Here is an 18,207-nt window from a genome sequence, read left to right on the forward strand (position 1 = left end):
CCGTCTCACTGTATATATTGCCTTTTCTTAGCCATGTGTTGGATGCGTCTTGATCGATGTGTGGCTGTGTTAGATGATACGGTTTTTTGCCATGTAGTGGTTTCTTTTTCCAATTTACTTTCTTCGTATCTGTTGATGTTAGGTGATCTAAAGTGCTGTAGAAGCGGCTATGAAATTATTATTATTATTATTATTATTATTATTATTATTATTATTATTATTATTATTTTCGTCTGTGTACTTGCTATACGATAGCGATCAGTCGCACGACATTCGCGAGGAGAAGGATGTTAACGAGTCTAAATGGCATCCGGATTCCTATGCTGAAAATAATGTGTTCCAGTTTTCCGTAGTGGTGCGATATCAATAGTGGATGGCAACTAGTGGCAATGGCCGATATTACGCTGGAGGATTTTTTGAAAACGTGTGACGAAACGCCTCTGCGCCAGAGCAGGCGGGAAAGACCTTCCATTGCAGTCAGTAGCGAGCCAGGTGTGAACTGAGCGTGTATAGAAGGTCGAAGACGGCTTGAAGATGTTCTCCAAAGGGGGAAATTCATTCAACTGTGGCATCATAACCCGAAATATTTCCGACCTGTAATACCTACCGAGCGCAAGGTGTTAATTTTTCAAAATTATTTTGTTACCGTTGATGCAAGTACTAAATTAATGAGTTTTTCGCCATATGCGTTTAATGCTATTGAGATAAAGCATTGACGGTGGTAGCATTTCGTCGAAACTGTTGAAGTAGTTTAGTGTCAATAAAACGAAAAACTTTTGTGATAAAAGTATTTTTGTTCTAGTAGATGCATAAACATCAGAACGCTCAAACTGAAGGAAGGACAGCAGTCTGTCGCGAAATCCATATTTAATTCCAGACTTAGATTTTGACTATAGCATAGACGTCATCGGTGCATTACGAAAGAGTCAAATAGTTCCCTTTGGCTGAGCGCACAAAGTATGAAAACTGACACTAGCCATGTAAAAGCTAGTGTCATTTTGTCGTACGTTATAGTCTAAATCTAGATCTGCAATAAATGACGAATTTTCCGACTGAATACTGTCCTACCGTCAATTTAATGAAAATGAGGCAGGTGGGAAGAGAACTGCTCATTATAACCTTAACTGTTAATACATTTATCCCATTGTGAGAAAAGACGGTCAGTGTCTACATGGAAGAATGCTTGCGGTTGCCTACGTAACTATGATCGCACCCAGGCATGTAAATCAAAGTCAAGTGGTTCAAGTGGCTCTGAACACTATGGGGCTTAACATATGAGGTCATCAGTCCCCTAGAACTTAGAACTACTTAAACCTAATTAATCTAAAGACATCACAAACATCCATGCGCGAGGCACGATTCGAACCTGCGACCGTAGCAGTCGCGCGGTACCGGACTGAAGCGCCTAGAGCCGCTCGGCCACCGCTGCCGGCTCATGCAAATCGACGGCTACGAATGTCTTCATCCAGGGCTTCAAAAATATGGAAATCGCATGCAGAAGTATCGGGACTGTATGGCGGATGTGTGAGGGTTTCGCACTGAAACTTCTGCTGCGTTCTGCCCTCCCACACGTCGCGAAGGTTGTCTAGCGTGCGCTCCATGCAGTCCCTGTGAAACGAAATGAAAGAAGGATCGTATGGCATTGATGGCTGGAAGTCCCCAGGTCAGGAAATTTGGCCGCCGAGTTGCAAGTCTTACTAGTTGACGCCATACTGGGCGATTTGCGTGTCGATGATGATGATGATGACATAATGAAGAGGACAACGTAACAGAGTTCCCGAGCGGAGAAAATCTCCGGCACTGCCGGGAATCAAAGACCGGCCCGCTGCATGGTAGTCAGATGCGCTGACTACTCAGCTAAAGCGGCGGAAAGTCCAGACTTTCTTCTCATATTTTTGGAGCCCTGAAGAAGACACTCGTGACATCATTTTGCTTCAGGCGAAGAGGTACGTGCCTGGTTTAATACATTTTTATTGGTCAGTTAATTAAAAATATTTTTATTTATTATTATAAATAAATCTCGTGTGCCCTTTTAATTTAATTATTGGTCTAGTTACTGGTTTTAGTTGGGTTAGCTTAGTTCCTTATTTCCTTTTATCTTCACTTTCCTGAAAACCTGGAAAATATGAATGTTTCGTTTTAAGTACCACAGGACAGCAAGAGATGAATTCCGCAGCGGTGATCTCGCGGAATTCCTTGTCGTTATCTGATCCACTTGAAATCTCTAAAACCTTTACTCTCTACGCAGATCGTTCGGCACAAATGTGTGCTATGTTGTTGGATGGGTCTGGATAATAGGTCCAACAATTTAGCAAGATAAAGTTTATTACTTCGGAGATAATTTCTCGACGAATTCTGACCGTGGAAAATGCAGGTTCGCACTATCGTTCCAAACTTCAACTCCGAACGATCTATTATACGTGCACCGTGATAAGTAAGTAACGGGGTATAGAGATATACGCACCTTGAATACTTTATATTAGTAATTGGATTTTATTTTGTACAAAAAACTGTACGTACATTTATTATACCCGTAATGGCGTCTCACAACAATACAATCTTTCTCCTTCTCTCACATTTAAGGAATCCACAAAATCCTTGGTTCCGTAACACAGAGATGCGTTCGCAGTACGGAACGTCCGATTCTCGCAGTCGTGCACAAAAATATCAATTCGTTGCACCTAAGGGTTTTGCATACGATGGTACACCATATGGGTGTAATCTCAGTTACAAACTAATTTTCATAGACACGTTGACTGTTTCGTTTCTTAGCAGAATGAATGTATTACCGTCTTTCCATCTATTCTGTTTTAATTTGACTGCCTCTTACTCAAATTAACTGCGGCTATGATGGGACCACACAAATGAAGATTGTTGGACTATTTCGTTGGGATATTTTTCTACTATATTTTCCACAGTGGAACTTATTACTGTGGCACTTTAAATACATACAGATTTGCCCATTGAGAGGTATTAGAAACTGGAGACATTTGAAACGCTGACATCAAGGTGTAACAAAGAAGTCAGATTTGCAAGGAAGTGACTGCATGGCTAGTTAACTAGAATTCCAAGTTGCTATTGTTATTTCTCGTTTTTCTATTCAATGTAGCTTCTGTTCTGTTAGTGCTATTATTAATGCTGATTATGATGATATTTACGGTTTTTTCAGGTATGTCTTCAAAAAATCTGGAGTAATGCGAAATTTGGGAGTTCGGAATGGACGAAGTTTTGCTCTGTCGGCCGCTATCTTGCGTAAGTATTATTAAAATTCTCTGAATGCGGTATTCTCCTACGAAATTTATTGGTCGTAACTTCAACCACTACTCGCGCCTTTACACTTGGTCGTTTCGAGGTTTCTGGTACTTGGAACACAACGAGGTACTCTCTGCGCGCCAATCTGCTGGACTGTCTACCGCTCACTACTATCAAAGAGGATTTCCTGCGTAGAGCATCCAGAGTAAGGGTAGTTTAAACAGGTTGCAGAGCTAACGGTTGCCTTTTTTTGTGACAGAAGCAGCCACATTCTCAGGGCCGGCCGGGGTGGCCGAGCGGTTCTAGGCTCTTCAGTCTGGAACCGCGCGACCGCATTGGAGTTGTGCGACATAAACGAAAGTTGGAAACGTGTTCCGACACGTCACAGGTGATGTCTCTTCAGATTTCGCGTCAGTCGGCTAGAATGGCGCTAGTAGCTTCACTATAAAGATGCAAATCAGATTAGCTTCAAATACACACTGTAACTGTCGTGAGCGTTAATTACATTTGAGACAGGACGTGGTGAGTTGTTGATAGCCAAGGACTTCAAGGCGACATGGACGCTATTATCAACACCTCACCGAGTTTGAATGAGGTACTGTAACAGGGCTATGAAAACGTGGGTGTGTCTTCTGCAATACTGCAGAAGGACTTGGCAGGAATGTAGCCACTGTCCACGATTGCTAGCAGCGGTTGTGACGCGAATTTACGGTCGCGAGAAAACCTGGCTCCGAGCGCCCACGTGGCACTGCCGAGAGCGAACACACTCATGTCCGGCGTATGGTTCTGGCGCATCGTATTCCATCTGCAGCAGCAATTCGAGCTGCAGTTGGCACCACAGTGACACAACGAATTCCTAGAAATCGATAACTTAAAGGTTAGCTATGAGCGAGACACCCTGTTGCGTGCATTCCACTGACTCCAAACCACCACCATTTGCGACTCAAGTGGTGTCAAGCGAGAGCGCGCTGGAGGACAAGGTGAAGGTCTGTTGGGTTTCTGAAGAAAGTTGTTTGTGCCTCGGTGCCAGTGATGGCCGTGTGTTGGTTAGGAGGCCATTTGAGGGCCTGCAACGAACCTGACCGCCTGCTAGACATACCGGATCTACTCCTACAGTTATGCTGCGAGGTATGATTTCGTATGACAGTAGGAGCACTCTCGTGGTTATCCCGCGCACCCTGACTGCAAATTTGTACGTCAGTCTGGTGATTCTACCTTTTATGCTGCCATTCATGAACAGTAATCCACGGGATGTTTCCCATTAGGATAACACTCCCCAACATACCGATGTTGTAACCCAACATGCTCTGTGGAGTGTCGCCTTGGCTGCTCTGTTACCAGACCTGTCTCCAGCCGAGCACATATGGGACATCATCGGACGACAACTCCAGCGGCATCCACGAACGCCATTAACCGTCCTTGTATAGACCGACCAAGTGCAACACACATGGAACTCCCTCACTGTACAGTACGCTGCAGTTTATTAACGTACCAGTATTTCACATTTTCAATGACTTATCTCGCGCATACAGTTACCTGTTATCTTGAAATGTTAGTCACTTGAATACGTTACCCAGAGAAATGTATTCCCGAAATTTCAGTACTCAACAGTAATTATTTTTTTGGTGTTGCAAAAGCAAAGATGATGGTCTTTACAGGAAATGCTCAATATGTCCAGCATCATTCCTCAACAATAGCTGTAGTCGAGGAATAATGTTGTAAACAGCACTGTAAAGCATGTCCGGAGTTATGGTGAGGCATTGGCGTCGGATGTCGTCTTTCAGCATCCCTACAGATGTCGGTAGATAACGATACACTTGCGACTTCAGGTAACCCCGAAGCCAATAATCGCGCAGACTGAGGTCTGGGGACCTGGGAGGCCAGGCATGACGAAGGTGGAGGCTGAGCACACGATCATCACCAAACGACGCGCGCAAGAAATGTTTCACGCGTCTAGCAATATGGGGTGGAACGCCTGCTTCTAATAAAACCCCATGTCATTCCAAGCATGTGTGTCGATTTTTACCTCTCTATCTCCATTATTCCGTGGTTTATTAAGTTTTCAAATGTTGATCACCCAGTATATCAACAACACCTGTCGGCAGCTAAGGGTTTCGATTTAATTATGATTTTATATGCAGGCGTCGCCACACCGTTATTTGAGGAGGCTGAAGCTCCTGGCCTATCCTGGCTTGTGGACTTTCGAGGGCTCCGTGTGAACGCATCTCGCATACGCTCGACATTTTTATCAAACGTGCGTGTTCAGCCAGTGCTCTTCCCTTTGCAGATGCAAATCATAAATCACCTTGTGCAAATGCGGCTTCTTGCTGAATCAATGACGGAATGCACGTCGGACTTGAACACTAAGTCTTCGCGCAAATTCCAACGCACAAAACGATGTCTCTTTTGCTGCAGTCGCTATTTTGCTATTAACAAACAACGGCGCAGCTGTGTCATAACGTTGGACCTTCCTCTATCCAGTGACATGGCGGTGTGATTCTGTCTTACATAAGTTGTCTGTGATGAACAACTGATATCTGTTCTTTCTTTTTTAATCACTGGGTACAGCGCGTCAGCGTTACACTTGTGCGATAGTCTCACTGAATACGATGTCCGCCCCCGTTAGCTGAGTGGTCAGTGCTACAGACTGTCAATCCAATGGGCCCGGGTTCGATTCCCGGCTGGGTCGGAGATTTTCTCCGCTCAGGGACTGGGTGTTGTGTTGTCCTAATCATCATCATTTCATCCCCACAACGCGCAAGTCGCCGAAGTGGCGTCGAATCGAAAGACTTGCACCAGGCGAACGGACTACCCGACGGGAGGCCCTCGTCACACGACATTTCATTTCATTACTGAATACGATTCTGCAGAGTCTCTGCATTTTCATTTACTTCGGTTTGCAAAATGGTTCATTACTGGTGCATTCTAAAGTATAGGGGTGGGTCTCTGAAGAGGCCTTTTGTCTTTAGCCTTTTTCTTTTCTCGCTACGGTCGCAGATTCGAATCCTGCCTAGGGCATGGATGTGTGTGATGTCTTTAGGTTGGTTAGGTTTAATTAGTTCTAGGTTCTGGGCGACTGATGATGTCAGAAGTTAAGTCGCATAGTACTCAGAGCCATTTGAACCTTTTTTTTTCTTTTCCAAAAGTCTGTTGGATTACAATGACCTTTACACTAAACTTTACCACCCATAATCTGTTAGATTCGCGTTTGTCAAGACTCGGCGGCCGAAAATGTAATAGGTGTTAAAACAAGGAGTAGCGAATGCAGACTTAGAGACTTCAGAGATGTACAGATGCTAGTTGAATAACACGTTTACGACCTGCCACGGTAGTTATAATTGTTCGAGGTACGGGAGGCATCTCGTCCACAGGTGCTGTGCCAATTACTCTCGTCAGCGCCTCCGCTTCTGGATCCACGGGATCGCTATCTGGCCTAACTAGCGAGACGGCGAGGATCTAGCAGTCCACCACTTGCGGCTGTCAAATCACACGCTACCATTACGACGCCCTAATCGCAGTGAGCTGTTTATTTCTATGGGCGAGTTTAACGAGTAATTTATGAACTGACACTGGGGTACGGAACTTTCATCTATCGGCGAGAAAACTGCCTGCGAATGTTCCGAAGCAGTGGTGGTCGGTGATAATGAGTTAATGTGCTATACAACACTGTAAATATCGCACTAGAATTTTGCCATTTCTCTTCGAATGCGAGGCCGAAATCGCACTAAAATTACGCCAAACATCTTCGAATGCTTGATGGTATGATGAAAAAAAAGCGACGAAACCGTATTTTGTAGCGCTCTTTCTGCAACAGCTAGAAACTAGCATCGGTGGCTGATATGAAGGTCAGCCTTGCTACGATAAACTCGGAGAAGGGGCACAGCTTTCTGTTTTCGACTGAGTATGCTCTGATGTGACGTCATCGATGCAGGCACCAAGGGTGCTGCGTCGCTCACAGCAGCAGGTCAGTATTTTTCGTTGAAAATACCTGTAAAGTATTGTCCAAGCAGTATTGTAATTTCTGTAAACGATACGTTAAAGAGTCAATTTTTCCAGTAGATCCTTTGAGGAGAAAGTGAGAGTTGCAGAGCTATGTTGACCTACTGCAAGTTTAGATCCGAAAAGGCGAGCATGTGGCTCAAACGGTGCGAGTCGAATGATATTCCGCCTAAGTGTGCCATAGGAAAAGGTAAAACGTTCTCTAAAGATCTACGAATAGCGTGTGACGGATTTCCTAGCAATACTTGACGTAGAGGCACGTGGTGCAAGTGCAGCGACTGGCAGTTCGTCGTTTCAGGGTTCGATTCTTCCTACACTCATGTTCAGAAGAAAAAACAGAACACTTTGAACGACTAGAGAGAGGACGTTCGTATTGACAGGAAACGCACGTCACAGTTGTGCAGAAATCATTAGCATTTAAACCATGCCGACCCACGGGTGCTATGTTCTGTTTGCTAGGAATTCTGCTGTCCTGTCACACAACTGGGCTAATCTGCCGCACGGTCCTGTTCGTTCATTAGGCGACAGTGCGGAGGTGCATCGAACGCCTCCCCGAAGTCAAGCAACATGTCGTGGATCTAGACGCCGGTCTCTGGACTCGCATTCCGAAGGAGGACGGTTGAAACCCACGTCCGGCCTCCCTGATTTAGGTTTTCCGTGATTTCCCTAAATCGCTTCAGGCAAATGCTGGGATGGTTCCTTTGAAACGTCACGGCCGATTTCCTTCCCTAATGGGACGGATGACCCCCCACCGGATCAAGCAACCAACCATGAATCGCCTTCTAATATTCTACATCAGTCTGGAAGTCAACGCTATAGGTCTACAGCTGTGAGCGTCTGTTGGACGGTCGTTCTTGAAAACGGGTATGAGGTGCGCATTTGTCCACTCAGCGGCAGCTCTTGACTCGTAGAGCATATTGCTTGTACAATCCCATCAGGTGCAGTGGCCTTAAAGGATTTCAGTTGTGTGTGTCTCTTCATCGGACACTTCCTTCTATGACAAGTTGAAAAAAAATTGAGAAGGAGAGATAAGGTGATATGATATGTGTATGATAAACCCTTTCCCTCAAAAACATTTCTCTCCTTCATGCCTCCTGTATTTTACCCCAGATGACTTGTCGGTGATGTCATTTATGCTAAGATCGCAGTACACACGAGGTGCCCATTTCCTTCCACCGCCCTGAGTGGAATGCGTAAGTTCTAATAAATGTTCACCAACCTGCAGTGTTCTACAGTTGATATCCCCTGCGTAGAAAACAAGACGTAGGTCGCGAATCCGTAATCTTCAAGATGTAAGAAACTCTTGGAGAGGATCCCTCCGCCACACACCTTCTGGTGGCTTGTGGAGTATGGATGTAAATGTAGATGTACGTTTTAGAAATAATTAAATTTCCAATCAGTTTGTTTATGCGGGATGGCAATCGCTCTTTATTAGCAGAAGGCGACAGATGATTCCTGTTTTTCAACAAATTAATGAACTGCATATTTCCGTAATTAGCATATGGAAATTTGTGGTAAGTTTCTGTGAGACCAAATTGCTAAGGTCATCGGTCCCTAGGCTGACACACTACTTAATCTAACTTTAACTTACGCTAAGGACGAGACACACACACACACACACACACACACACACACACACACACACACACACACACACACACGCCCAAGGGAGAACTCGCACCTCCAACGGGGGGGCACTACAGTACATTGCAAATAAAGTATTAACTAATACTGACCACGGCAGACAACATGTCTGTTCTCCGATACTGCCGAAACAGCTCTATTCACGAACTAGACATTGCAAATTAAGTCTTTACTGATACCGCTGCGGACATGTCCATGTAGAATGAAATTTTCACTCTACAGGGGAGTGAGTGTGCGCTGATATGAAACTTCCTGGCAGATTAAAACTGTGTGCCGGACCGAGATTCGAACTCAGGACCTTTGCCTTCCGCGGGAAAGTGCTCTACCAACTGAGCTACCAACTACCCGTGGACGACACATTCCCCGTCCCCACAGCTGTAATTCCGCCAGTCCCTTGTCTCCTACCTTCCACACTTCACAGAAGCTCTCCTGCGAACCCATCTATGGTCTTACAGCCGAACCACTTCGCCCGCCGTTCAGTTAAGGCGCGATCCGAAGATCTCTGTGTTTACGTTTCGCAGTTGTTAACTATTCTGCTGGTTACTAATACTGGTCAAATAATAGAATGATAATAGGCTATTGAGAGATACTATAAACATGACATGCAAGTAATACGCTGTTTAGTTTGTTTAATATTAATAATATGAGATTACCATTTAGGCGCTCAGCTTCCGAACGCAGCAGCGAAGGACCATAATTCAGGCAGTCTTTCTCACGATATCTGTACCGAACAAACCGTCTGTCATCGGCACCTCACACCACGTTACGTCATCTTGCCACAGCTGGCATCTCAACTGCTCTAAAAACAGCTTCTTGTAGCCGAATATGACGGCTGCAAAGTCAGAAATAATACACTTCGATATGTGTCCGTGCGAGGTATGAAAGTAGAAGATCCATTACGATCTTCGTCAATGGCGCTGTACTCGTCAAACATAGTTCCTTGCGGCTACTGTTTCAATGCAGGCAAGTTTTGGAATACGTGTCGTTGCGTGTTCGAGGAGACAGTATCGCAGAACTCTCACGGCAGTTATGCGGGGCGGATGCGATTTAAATGCGAGACATTCCGCGGCCGCTTGCCCCGCATTCCAGCCAGACTGGGGGTCGTGGCGGACAGGACGAGGTGGGATTCCAGCCGTCCACCCGCAACCCACGCAGGCGCCCGCCGAACCTGTTTGCTGCGGAACAGACGGCAAGGCGCGCCGCGGCGTTGTGCAACGCCCGCTACCGAGACTGAAAGTGCCCCCCCCCACGTCCCCCGCTAACGCGCCAACGACACGACAGGAGGAGAAGGCGTGTGGCGGGGAACCCCGCTCCGCCGTCCGCGCTACAACCCCGTTCCAAGCGTCACCTGTCCTACACCTCACGCAGATAGCGTACACACAAAATTTTCCTCAAATTTGCAACCTCGCTGTCCAATAGGGTATTCTAAAAGTAACAGCTATTCCTTAAGCTTTCTTTCTTTCTCGTTACACTACTGGCCATTAAAATTGGTACACCACTAAGCTGACGTGCTACAGATGCGAAATTTAACCGACAGGAAGAAGATGCTGTGATATGCAAATGATTAGCTTTTCAGAGCATTCACACAAGGTTGGCGCCGGTGGTGACACCTACAACGTGCTGACATGAGGAAAGTTTCCAACCTAATTCTCATACACAAACAGCAGTTGACCGGCGTTGCCTGGTGAAACGTTGTTGTGATGCCTCATGTAAGGAGGAGAAATGCGTACCATCTCGTTTCCGACTTTGATAAAGGTCGGATTGTAGCCTATCGCGATTGCGGTTTGTCGTATCGGGGCATTGCTGCTCTCACTGGTAGAGATCCAATGGAATCGGTGGGTTCAGGAGGGTAATACGAAACGCCGTGCTGGATCCCAATGGCCTTGTATCACTATCAGTCGAGATGACAGGCATATTATCCGCAAAGCTGTAATGGATCGTGCAGCCACGTCTAGATCCCCGACTCAACAGATGGGGACATTTGCTGGACAACAACCATCTGCACGAACAGTTCGACGAAGTTTGCAGCAGCATGGACTATCAGCTCGGAGACCATGGCTGCGGTTACCCTTGGCGCTGCATCACAGACAGGAGCGCCTGTGGTGCATCGCCACAGACAGGAGCGCCTGTGGTGCATCGCCACAGACAGGAGCGCCTGTGGTGCATCGCCACAGACAGGAGCGCCTGTGGTGCATCGCCACAGACAGGAGCGCCTGTGGTGCATCGCCACAGACAGGAGCGCCTGTGGTGCATCGCCACAGACAGGAGCGCCTGTGATGGTGTTCGCAACGACGAACCTGGTTGGACGAGTGGCAAAACGTCATTTTTTCGGATGAATCCAGATTCTGTAGATAGCATCTTGACGGTCGCATAGTTGTTTGGCGACATCGCAGTGAACGCACATTGGTAGTGTGTATTCGTCATCGCCATACTGGCGTATCACGTGGAGTGATGGTATGGGGTGCTATTGGTTACACGTCTCATTCATCTGTTGTTCGCATTGATGGCACTTTGAACAGTGGATGTTACATTTCAGATGTGTTACAACCTGTGGCTCTACCCTTCATTCGATCCCTGCGAAACCGTACATTTCAGCAGAATAATTCACGACTGCATGTTCCTTGTCCTGTACGGGCCTTTATGGATACAGAAAATGTTCGACTACTGCCCTGGCCAGCACATTCTCCAGATCTCTCACCAATTGCAAACGTCTGGTCAATGGTGGCCGAGCAACTGGCTCGTGACAATACGCCAGTCACTACTGTTGAACTATGGTATCGTGTTGAAGCTGCATGGGCAGCTGTACCTGTACACGCCATCCAAGCTCTGTTTGACTTAATGCCCAGGCGTATCAAGGCCGTTATTACGGCCAGAGGTGGTTGTTGTGGGTACTGATTTCTCAGTTTTCTATGCACCCAAATTGCGTGAAAATGTAATCATATGTCAGTTCTAGTATAATATATTTGTCCACTGAATACCCGTTTATCATCTGCATTTCTTCTTGGTGTAGCAATTTTAAAGGCCAGTAGTGTATTTATCTCTGTTCTGACCGGTTTGATACGCCCGCCATGAATTCGTCTGCTCTGCGAACCTCTTCATCTCAGAGTAGCACTTGCAACCTACGTCAACAATTATCTGCTGTATGTATTCCAATCTCTGTCTTCCTCTGCAGTTTTTGCCCTCTACAGCTCCCGCCAGTACTACGGAAGTCGTTCCCTGGTGTCTTAGTAGATGTCCTATCATCCTGACGCTTTTCCATGTCATCGTTTTCCACATATTACTCTCCGCTTACGCGCAGAACCTCATGATTCCTCACCTTATCAGTCCACGTAATTTTCAACGTTTTCCTGTACCACCACTTGTCAAATGCTTCGATTCTCTTCTGTTCCGGTTTTTCCCACGCGTTTCGCTACCATACAATACTGTGAGTCCGCTGCTCGTGGTCTCCCGAGCACGGGTTCCTGGGTTCGATTCCCGGCGGGGTGAGGGATTTTTCCTGCCTTGAGATGACTGGGTGTTGTTGTATCGTCTTCATCATCATCATTCATCCCCATTACGGTCGGAGGAAGGCGATGCAAACCACCTCCACTAGGACCTTACCTAGTACGGCGGTGCGGGTCTCCCGCATCGTCCCCTACGCTCCGTCACGGAATATGGGACTTCATCATCACAATACTGTGCTCCAAACGTACATTCTCAGAAATTTCTTCCTCAAATTAAGGCCTGTGTTTAGTATTAGTCGACTTCTCTTGGCCAGGAATGCCCTCTTTTTGCAGTGCTGGTCTGCTTTTAATGTCCTCCTGGCTCCCTCCGTTATTGATTATTTTGCTACATAGCTAGCAGAATCACTTAACTTCGTATACTTCGTGATCGGCAGTCCTGATGTTGTTTCCCGCTGTTCTCATTTCTACCGCTTCTCGTTACTTTCGTCTTTCTTAGATTTACCCTCAATCCTTATTCTTATTGATCTTAAAAAAAAAAACACACACACACACACAAGAGACCGCAAATGTCGCGAGGCACCCCAAAAGCGGATGATAGATTTAGAACATGTGATGTGACGTCCAAAATACGGAGGGTATTTTCGAGCGCGTACATGAAGGTGAGATGGAGCTATGCAATACTTGCTTTCAAGCTTACGCTGCAAAATTCGAACACATTTTGTAGATGTAGAAGTTAAAATATTGTTGTCCTAACTGTAACCCAACAAAAGCAGTTCTTATTGTGCGTTTCTTTCCTTTGTCGCTTTTGTTTTTCGTGTGGATACATTATGTAGTAAATAAAACGTAGATCATTTACTGGTATTGACGCAATTCGTAAGCTTTTACTCATGTACGTGTCACGCAGTAGTGTAGGTTTTTGTTCTGCTGTACTTTCCAGATAACCAGCGGAGACCGCTAGACCAGTCGATAAAATAAAATTCATACATCTATGTTAATACATAACCGTCTAACGCAGTGAAAATAAAACTGCCTGCCAGAGGCAAGACTCGAAGCCTAAGCACGGCGCGCTAAAGTTGCGCACCTACCGATAGGCCCGGAGCCACACCGACGTGAATAATTGACTTGACTTGGGTTTGGTTGTTTGTGGGAAGAGACCAAACTGCGAGGTCATCGGTCTCATCGGATCAGGGAAGGTAGTCGGCCGTACCCTTTCAGAGGAACCATCCCGACATTTGCCTGGAGCGATTTATGGAAATCACGGAAAACCTAAAACAGGATGAGCGGACGCGGGATTGAACCGTCGTCTCCTCGAATGCGAGTCTAGTGTGCTAACCACTTCGCCACCTCGCTCGGAGACTAAAGTTGGGTTGGGTTGGGATGAATAGCTGCGACGTAGTGATGGGCTGTACGGCTGCACGTGCGGCGCGGTACGTCACCTGGTGACCTCACATGTTCAACACTGGTCATCCGTTTTTGATGTATTTCCCTGACCCCGCCGGGAATCGAACCCGGGAACCCGGGCGTGGAAAGCGAAAACGCTGCCGCGCGACCACGAGATGCGGACACACGTACTGTAAATTGATGCTTTTTTTGGAAGCGGATCTACAGCTGCCTGAATTCGTCAGGTGAGGCTAGGTCATGAGACAACGGTAATGAGCGACGGAAAGGTCAGACAGTCGGTGTTGAGGCTTTAAAAGTGGCAATATGGAGAGCGGAGAGGCTGACCCAGTCCCCAGACTGGTGAAATCTTGCCTGCCGGTGTGGCCGTGCGGTTCTAGGCGCTTCAGTCTGGAACCGCGTGACCGCTACGGTCGCAGGTTCGACTCCTGCCTCGGTCATTGATGTGTGTGATGTCCTTAGGTTGGTTAGGTTTAAGTAGTTCTAAGTTCTAGGGGACCTCAGAAGTTGAGTCCCATAGAGCTCAGAGTTTTTTCTTTTTTTTTTTTTTTTTTTAAATCTTCCGAAAAGTGCACCACTAAATTCCTCGTCTTAAGAATCAGCATCTGTATTCATACATTCCTCATTCATCGTAGCCTCTCTCCTCTATTCCTTGCTTGTCACGAACGATGGGGGTCTAGTTTAGACTTGCAAAAAAGTGGTGCAAATCGGTCTTAGCACTCTGGGACTTAACATCTGAGCTCATCAGTCCCCTAGACTTAGAACTACTTAAACCTAACCAACCTAAAAACATCACACACATCCACGCCCGAGGCAGGATTCGAACCTACAACCGTAGCAGCAGCGCGGTTCCGAACTGAAGCGCCTAGAACCGCTCGGCCACAGCGGCCGGCGTTTAGGCTCGTACTGCGCACCTACGTCACACATTCTCCGCCAACCAATGAGCGTTTAGTAGTGTTCTGGGCGCTCCTCAGTGAATGCCGTAGCTAGTGCGAGCATTAAACGTGATTGTAACGAGTTGTTTACTGGATTTTTATACCATTTGTTGCGAATTAGCATCGCTGATGGGGGTGCTAAGTGATACATTCCGCGTAAGCAACGGAGAGACGCAATTTGCAGGATACATGCTTTCTTCCAGCGGAAAGCAAGCCCATGCGCGTACCGCAACTGTCGCTTGGAATCGTCAACAGCCGGCCGGTGTGGCCGTGCGGTTAAAGGCGCTTCAGTTTGGAACCGCGTGACCGCTACGGTCGCAGGTTCGAATCGTGCCTCGGGCATGGATGTGTGTGATGTCCTTAGGTTAGTTAGGTTCAAGTAGTTCTAAGTTCTAGGGGACTTATGACCACAGAAGTTGAGTCCCATAGTGCTCAGAGCCATTTTTGAATCGTCAACAATGCAGTCCTCGTGCGTGCCTCGACATGCGCGAACCGCCATCTTTCGTGGATCGGACTAAAGCATGCGGACAAATGCGTCCGTTTCTATGAGACATTTCCCAATATTGTTCGTATTTTGTTTGCCGCTGCAGGTGCTACCAGCAACTGGGACGCCATTGTTCACGAGCAACACGCTCTGGTCTCCATTCATTGCCGACCAGCCGTCAATGGCGCCATTTGTGTGCGGTATGGAGTCAGCACACTGCTTCCAGACCCTAGAGGAGCTACCCGTCACTCAAGTACGCCCTCGACTAACGTGGCGAGGCCTTAATGCACGCCGCTGTGCTCACTGGGGCTCCGATATCGGTGGATTCCGCCGACGACAGACATCGGTACGCCGGCACGTGCGCGGAAAGTACTGTCTTCGGAGGAGAATCAGTGAAATTTAGATCAATTTGTTTTCTTCGGTGAAATCTGCGGACGTTCTCGCACACGAAATGTGGAGCATGAGAAACTGATTAAGTTTGATCCAAGAAATAGTGAGTTTGTAGCTTCCCGAGGACGAAACCACTATAGTTTGGAATCTACGGACTGAAATCGCAGGTTTATTCAAAACCTCAAGTAGACAAAATGTTTATCGGAAATTTTAGGCATAGATTGTAACCTCAAAAAATAATTTGTTCAAGTGAAAAGGGCGGCATGCCATACATCCTTACACCTACTTACGTACGGAATCTTTTTCGTGGTAGGTTGTCACCAGTTGTTTCGAAATTATTATTACTGCTTACTGGCGTTTTATGCCAGTAGGGTAGTGATTCTGTTAATTTGAAGTGGTTTGCAAACGTGTTGTGCGGTGTGTATTTCCACTTTTAAGTGCTTTATGTTTTTCACAATATCTCATGATGCGCTTTATGCTTGTCTTTAACTCATGTGCTAAACGACAGCCATTGAAGGGTGATTGGCGTACGTCTGCAACGTTAAATAAATGCAGCGAAGCATTGTGTTCATAACTTCCTTTTAAAGGTCAAATGGCTCTGAGCACTATGGGACTCAACGTCTGAGGTCATCAGTCCCCTAGAACTTAGAACTACTTAAACCTAACTAACCTAAGGACAGCACACACATCCACGCCCGAGGCACGATTCGAACCTGCCACCGTAGCAGTCGCGCGGTTCCAGACTGTAGCGCCTATACCGCTCGGTCACTTTTCAAGGTCGTCACGAATTATCTCGAGTATGTAACAGCACGTTTCGTCCGTTTTCTCATACATTCGTAAAACTTGTGTGGTTATTCCTATAACTGACTACAGAGTGAATAGTACTCGCCACGTTCTTTACGAGAGAGGAAAGCTCATTCTCAGGCATTCAACGTCTCCTTAATAGCAGAAGCCGCAATGCAGCACTCTTATCCAAGCTATGCAAGCACAGAGACGTCCTCGTACCCACCCTACCCTACCCTAACCTAAGAGGTTAAAATCTAACCTGCTTCATGCGAAGAATAGATTCCAGCCTAACCTAACGTAACCTCCTTGACCCTGCCAAAAACTGATGAAGAGATCGTACGCACATGACCACGCTGTCGGCCGATGTTATCGGGCGATCTCTCGCGACTGTATCTGACGACCGCTGTCGGTGCCACCGTGAACACAGGATAAGGCATAATCCCTCGAAATACCGCACACTGAACCCGGTTCCCGGGAGCGGCAGTGAAACGTACTGACCGGTCAGCTGTAGAGGCAGACCGTACCATCCCATTTCAAAATGTGTTGACGTGTTTTCTATACTACAACAGAAGAATTACAAACGTAGATAGAACAATAAAAGTAGCGACATTCTGGATATACACTCCTGGAAATGGAAAAAAGAACACATTGACACCGGTGTGTCAGACCCACCATACTTGCTCCGGACACTGCGAGAGGGCTGTACAAGCAATGATCACACGCACGCCACAGCGGACACACCAGGAACCGCGGTGTTGGCCGTCGAATGGCGCTAGCTGCGCAGCATTTGTTCACCGCCGCCGTCAGTGTCAGCCAGTTTGCCTTGGCATACGGAGCTCCATCGCAGGCTTTAACACTGGTAGCTTGCCGCGACAGCGTGCACGTGAACCGTAGGTGCAGTTGACGGACTTTGAGCGAGGGCGTATAGTGGGCATGCGGGAGGCCGGGTGGACGTACCGCCGAATTGCTCAACACGTGGGGCGTGAGGTCTCCACAGTACATCGATGTTGTCGCCAGTGGTCGGCGGAAGGTGCACGTGCCCGTCGACCTGGGACCGGACCGCAGCGACGCACGGATGCACGCCAAGACCGTAGGATCCTACGCAGTGCCGTAGGGAACCGCACCGCCACTTCCCAGCAAATTAGGGACACTGTTGATCCTGGGATATCGGCGAGGACCATTCGCAACCGTCTCCATGAAGCTGGGCTACGGTCCCCACACCGTTAGGCCGTCTTCCGCTCACGCCCCAACATCGTGCAGCCCGCCTCCAGTGGTGTCGCGACAGGCGTGAATGGAGGGATGAATGGAGACGTGTCGTCTTCAGCGATGAGAGTCGCTTCTGCCTTGGTGCCAATGATGGTCGTATGCGTGTTTGGCGCCGTGCAGGTGAGCGCCACAATCAGTACTGCATACGACCGAGGCACACAGGGCCAACACCCGGCATCATGGTGTGGGGAGCGATCTCCTACACTGGCCGTACACCTCTAGTGATCGTCGAGGGGACACTGAATAGTGCACGGTACATCCAAACCGTCATCGAACCCATCGTTCTACCATTCCTAGACAGGCAAGGGAACTTGCTGTTCCAACAGGACAATGCACGTCCGCATGTATCCCGTGCCACCCAACGTGCTCTAGAAGGTGTAAGTCAACTACCCTGGCAAGCAAGATCTCCGGATCTGTCCCCCGTTGAGCATGTTTGGGACTGGATGAAGCGTCGTCTCACGCGGTCTGCACGTCCAGCACGAACGCTGGTCCAACTGAGGCGCCAGGTGGAAATGGCATGGCAAGCCGTTCCACAGGACTACATCCAGCGTCTCTACGATCGTCTCCATGGGAGAATAGCCGCCTGCATTTCTGCGAAAGGTGGATATAC

General features: G+C 47.4%; 1 protein-coding gene across 2 annotated transcripts in view; it reads left to right on the forward strand.

The window, feature by feature from the left end:
- LOC126284569 (TBC1 domain family member 4) overlaps positions 1-18,207 on the forward strand; it is a 777,557-nt gene that overhangs the window by 154,694 nt on the left and 604,656 nt on the right. The window contains exon 1 of one of the 2 annotated variants that reach the window (XM_049983583.1): positions 3,202-3,252. The exons of the other annotated variant lie outside the window; for it this stretch is intronic. Coding sequence (XP_049839540.1) covers positions 3,217-3,252 — 36 coding nt within the window. The 5' untranslated portion in view covers positions 3,202-3,216. Of the gene's footprint in view, positions 1-3,201; positions 3,253-18,207 lie in introns of those variants that run through there. 2 annotated transcript variants of the gene reach the window in all.

This window comes from Schistocerca gregaria, chromosome 8, assembly GCF_023897955.1.
Source record: "Schistocerca gregaria isolate iqSchGreg1 chromosome 8, iqSchGreg1.2, whole genome shotgun sequence".
NCBI classification, from domain to species: Eukaryota; Metazoa; Arthropoda; class Insecta; order Orthoptera; family Acrididae; genus Schistocerca; species Schistocerca gregaria.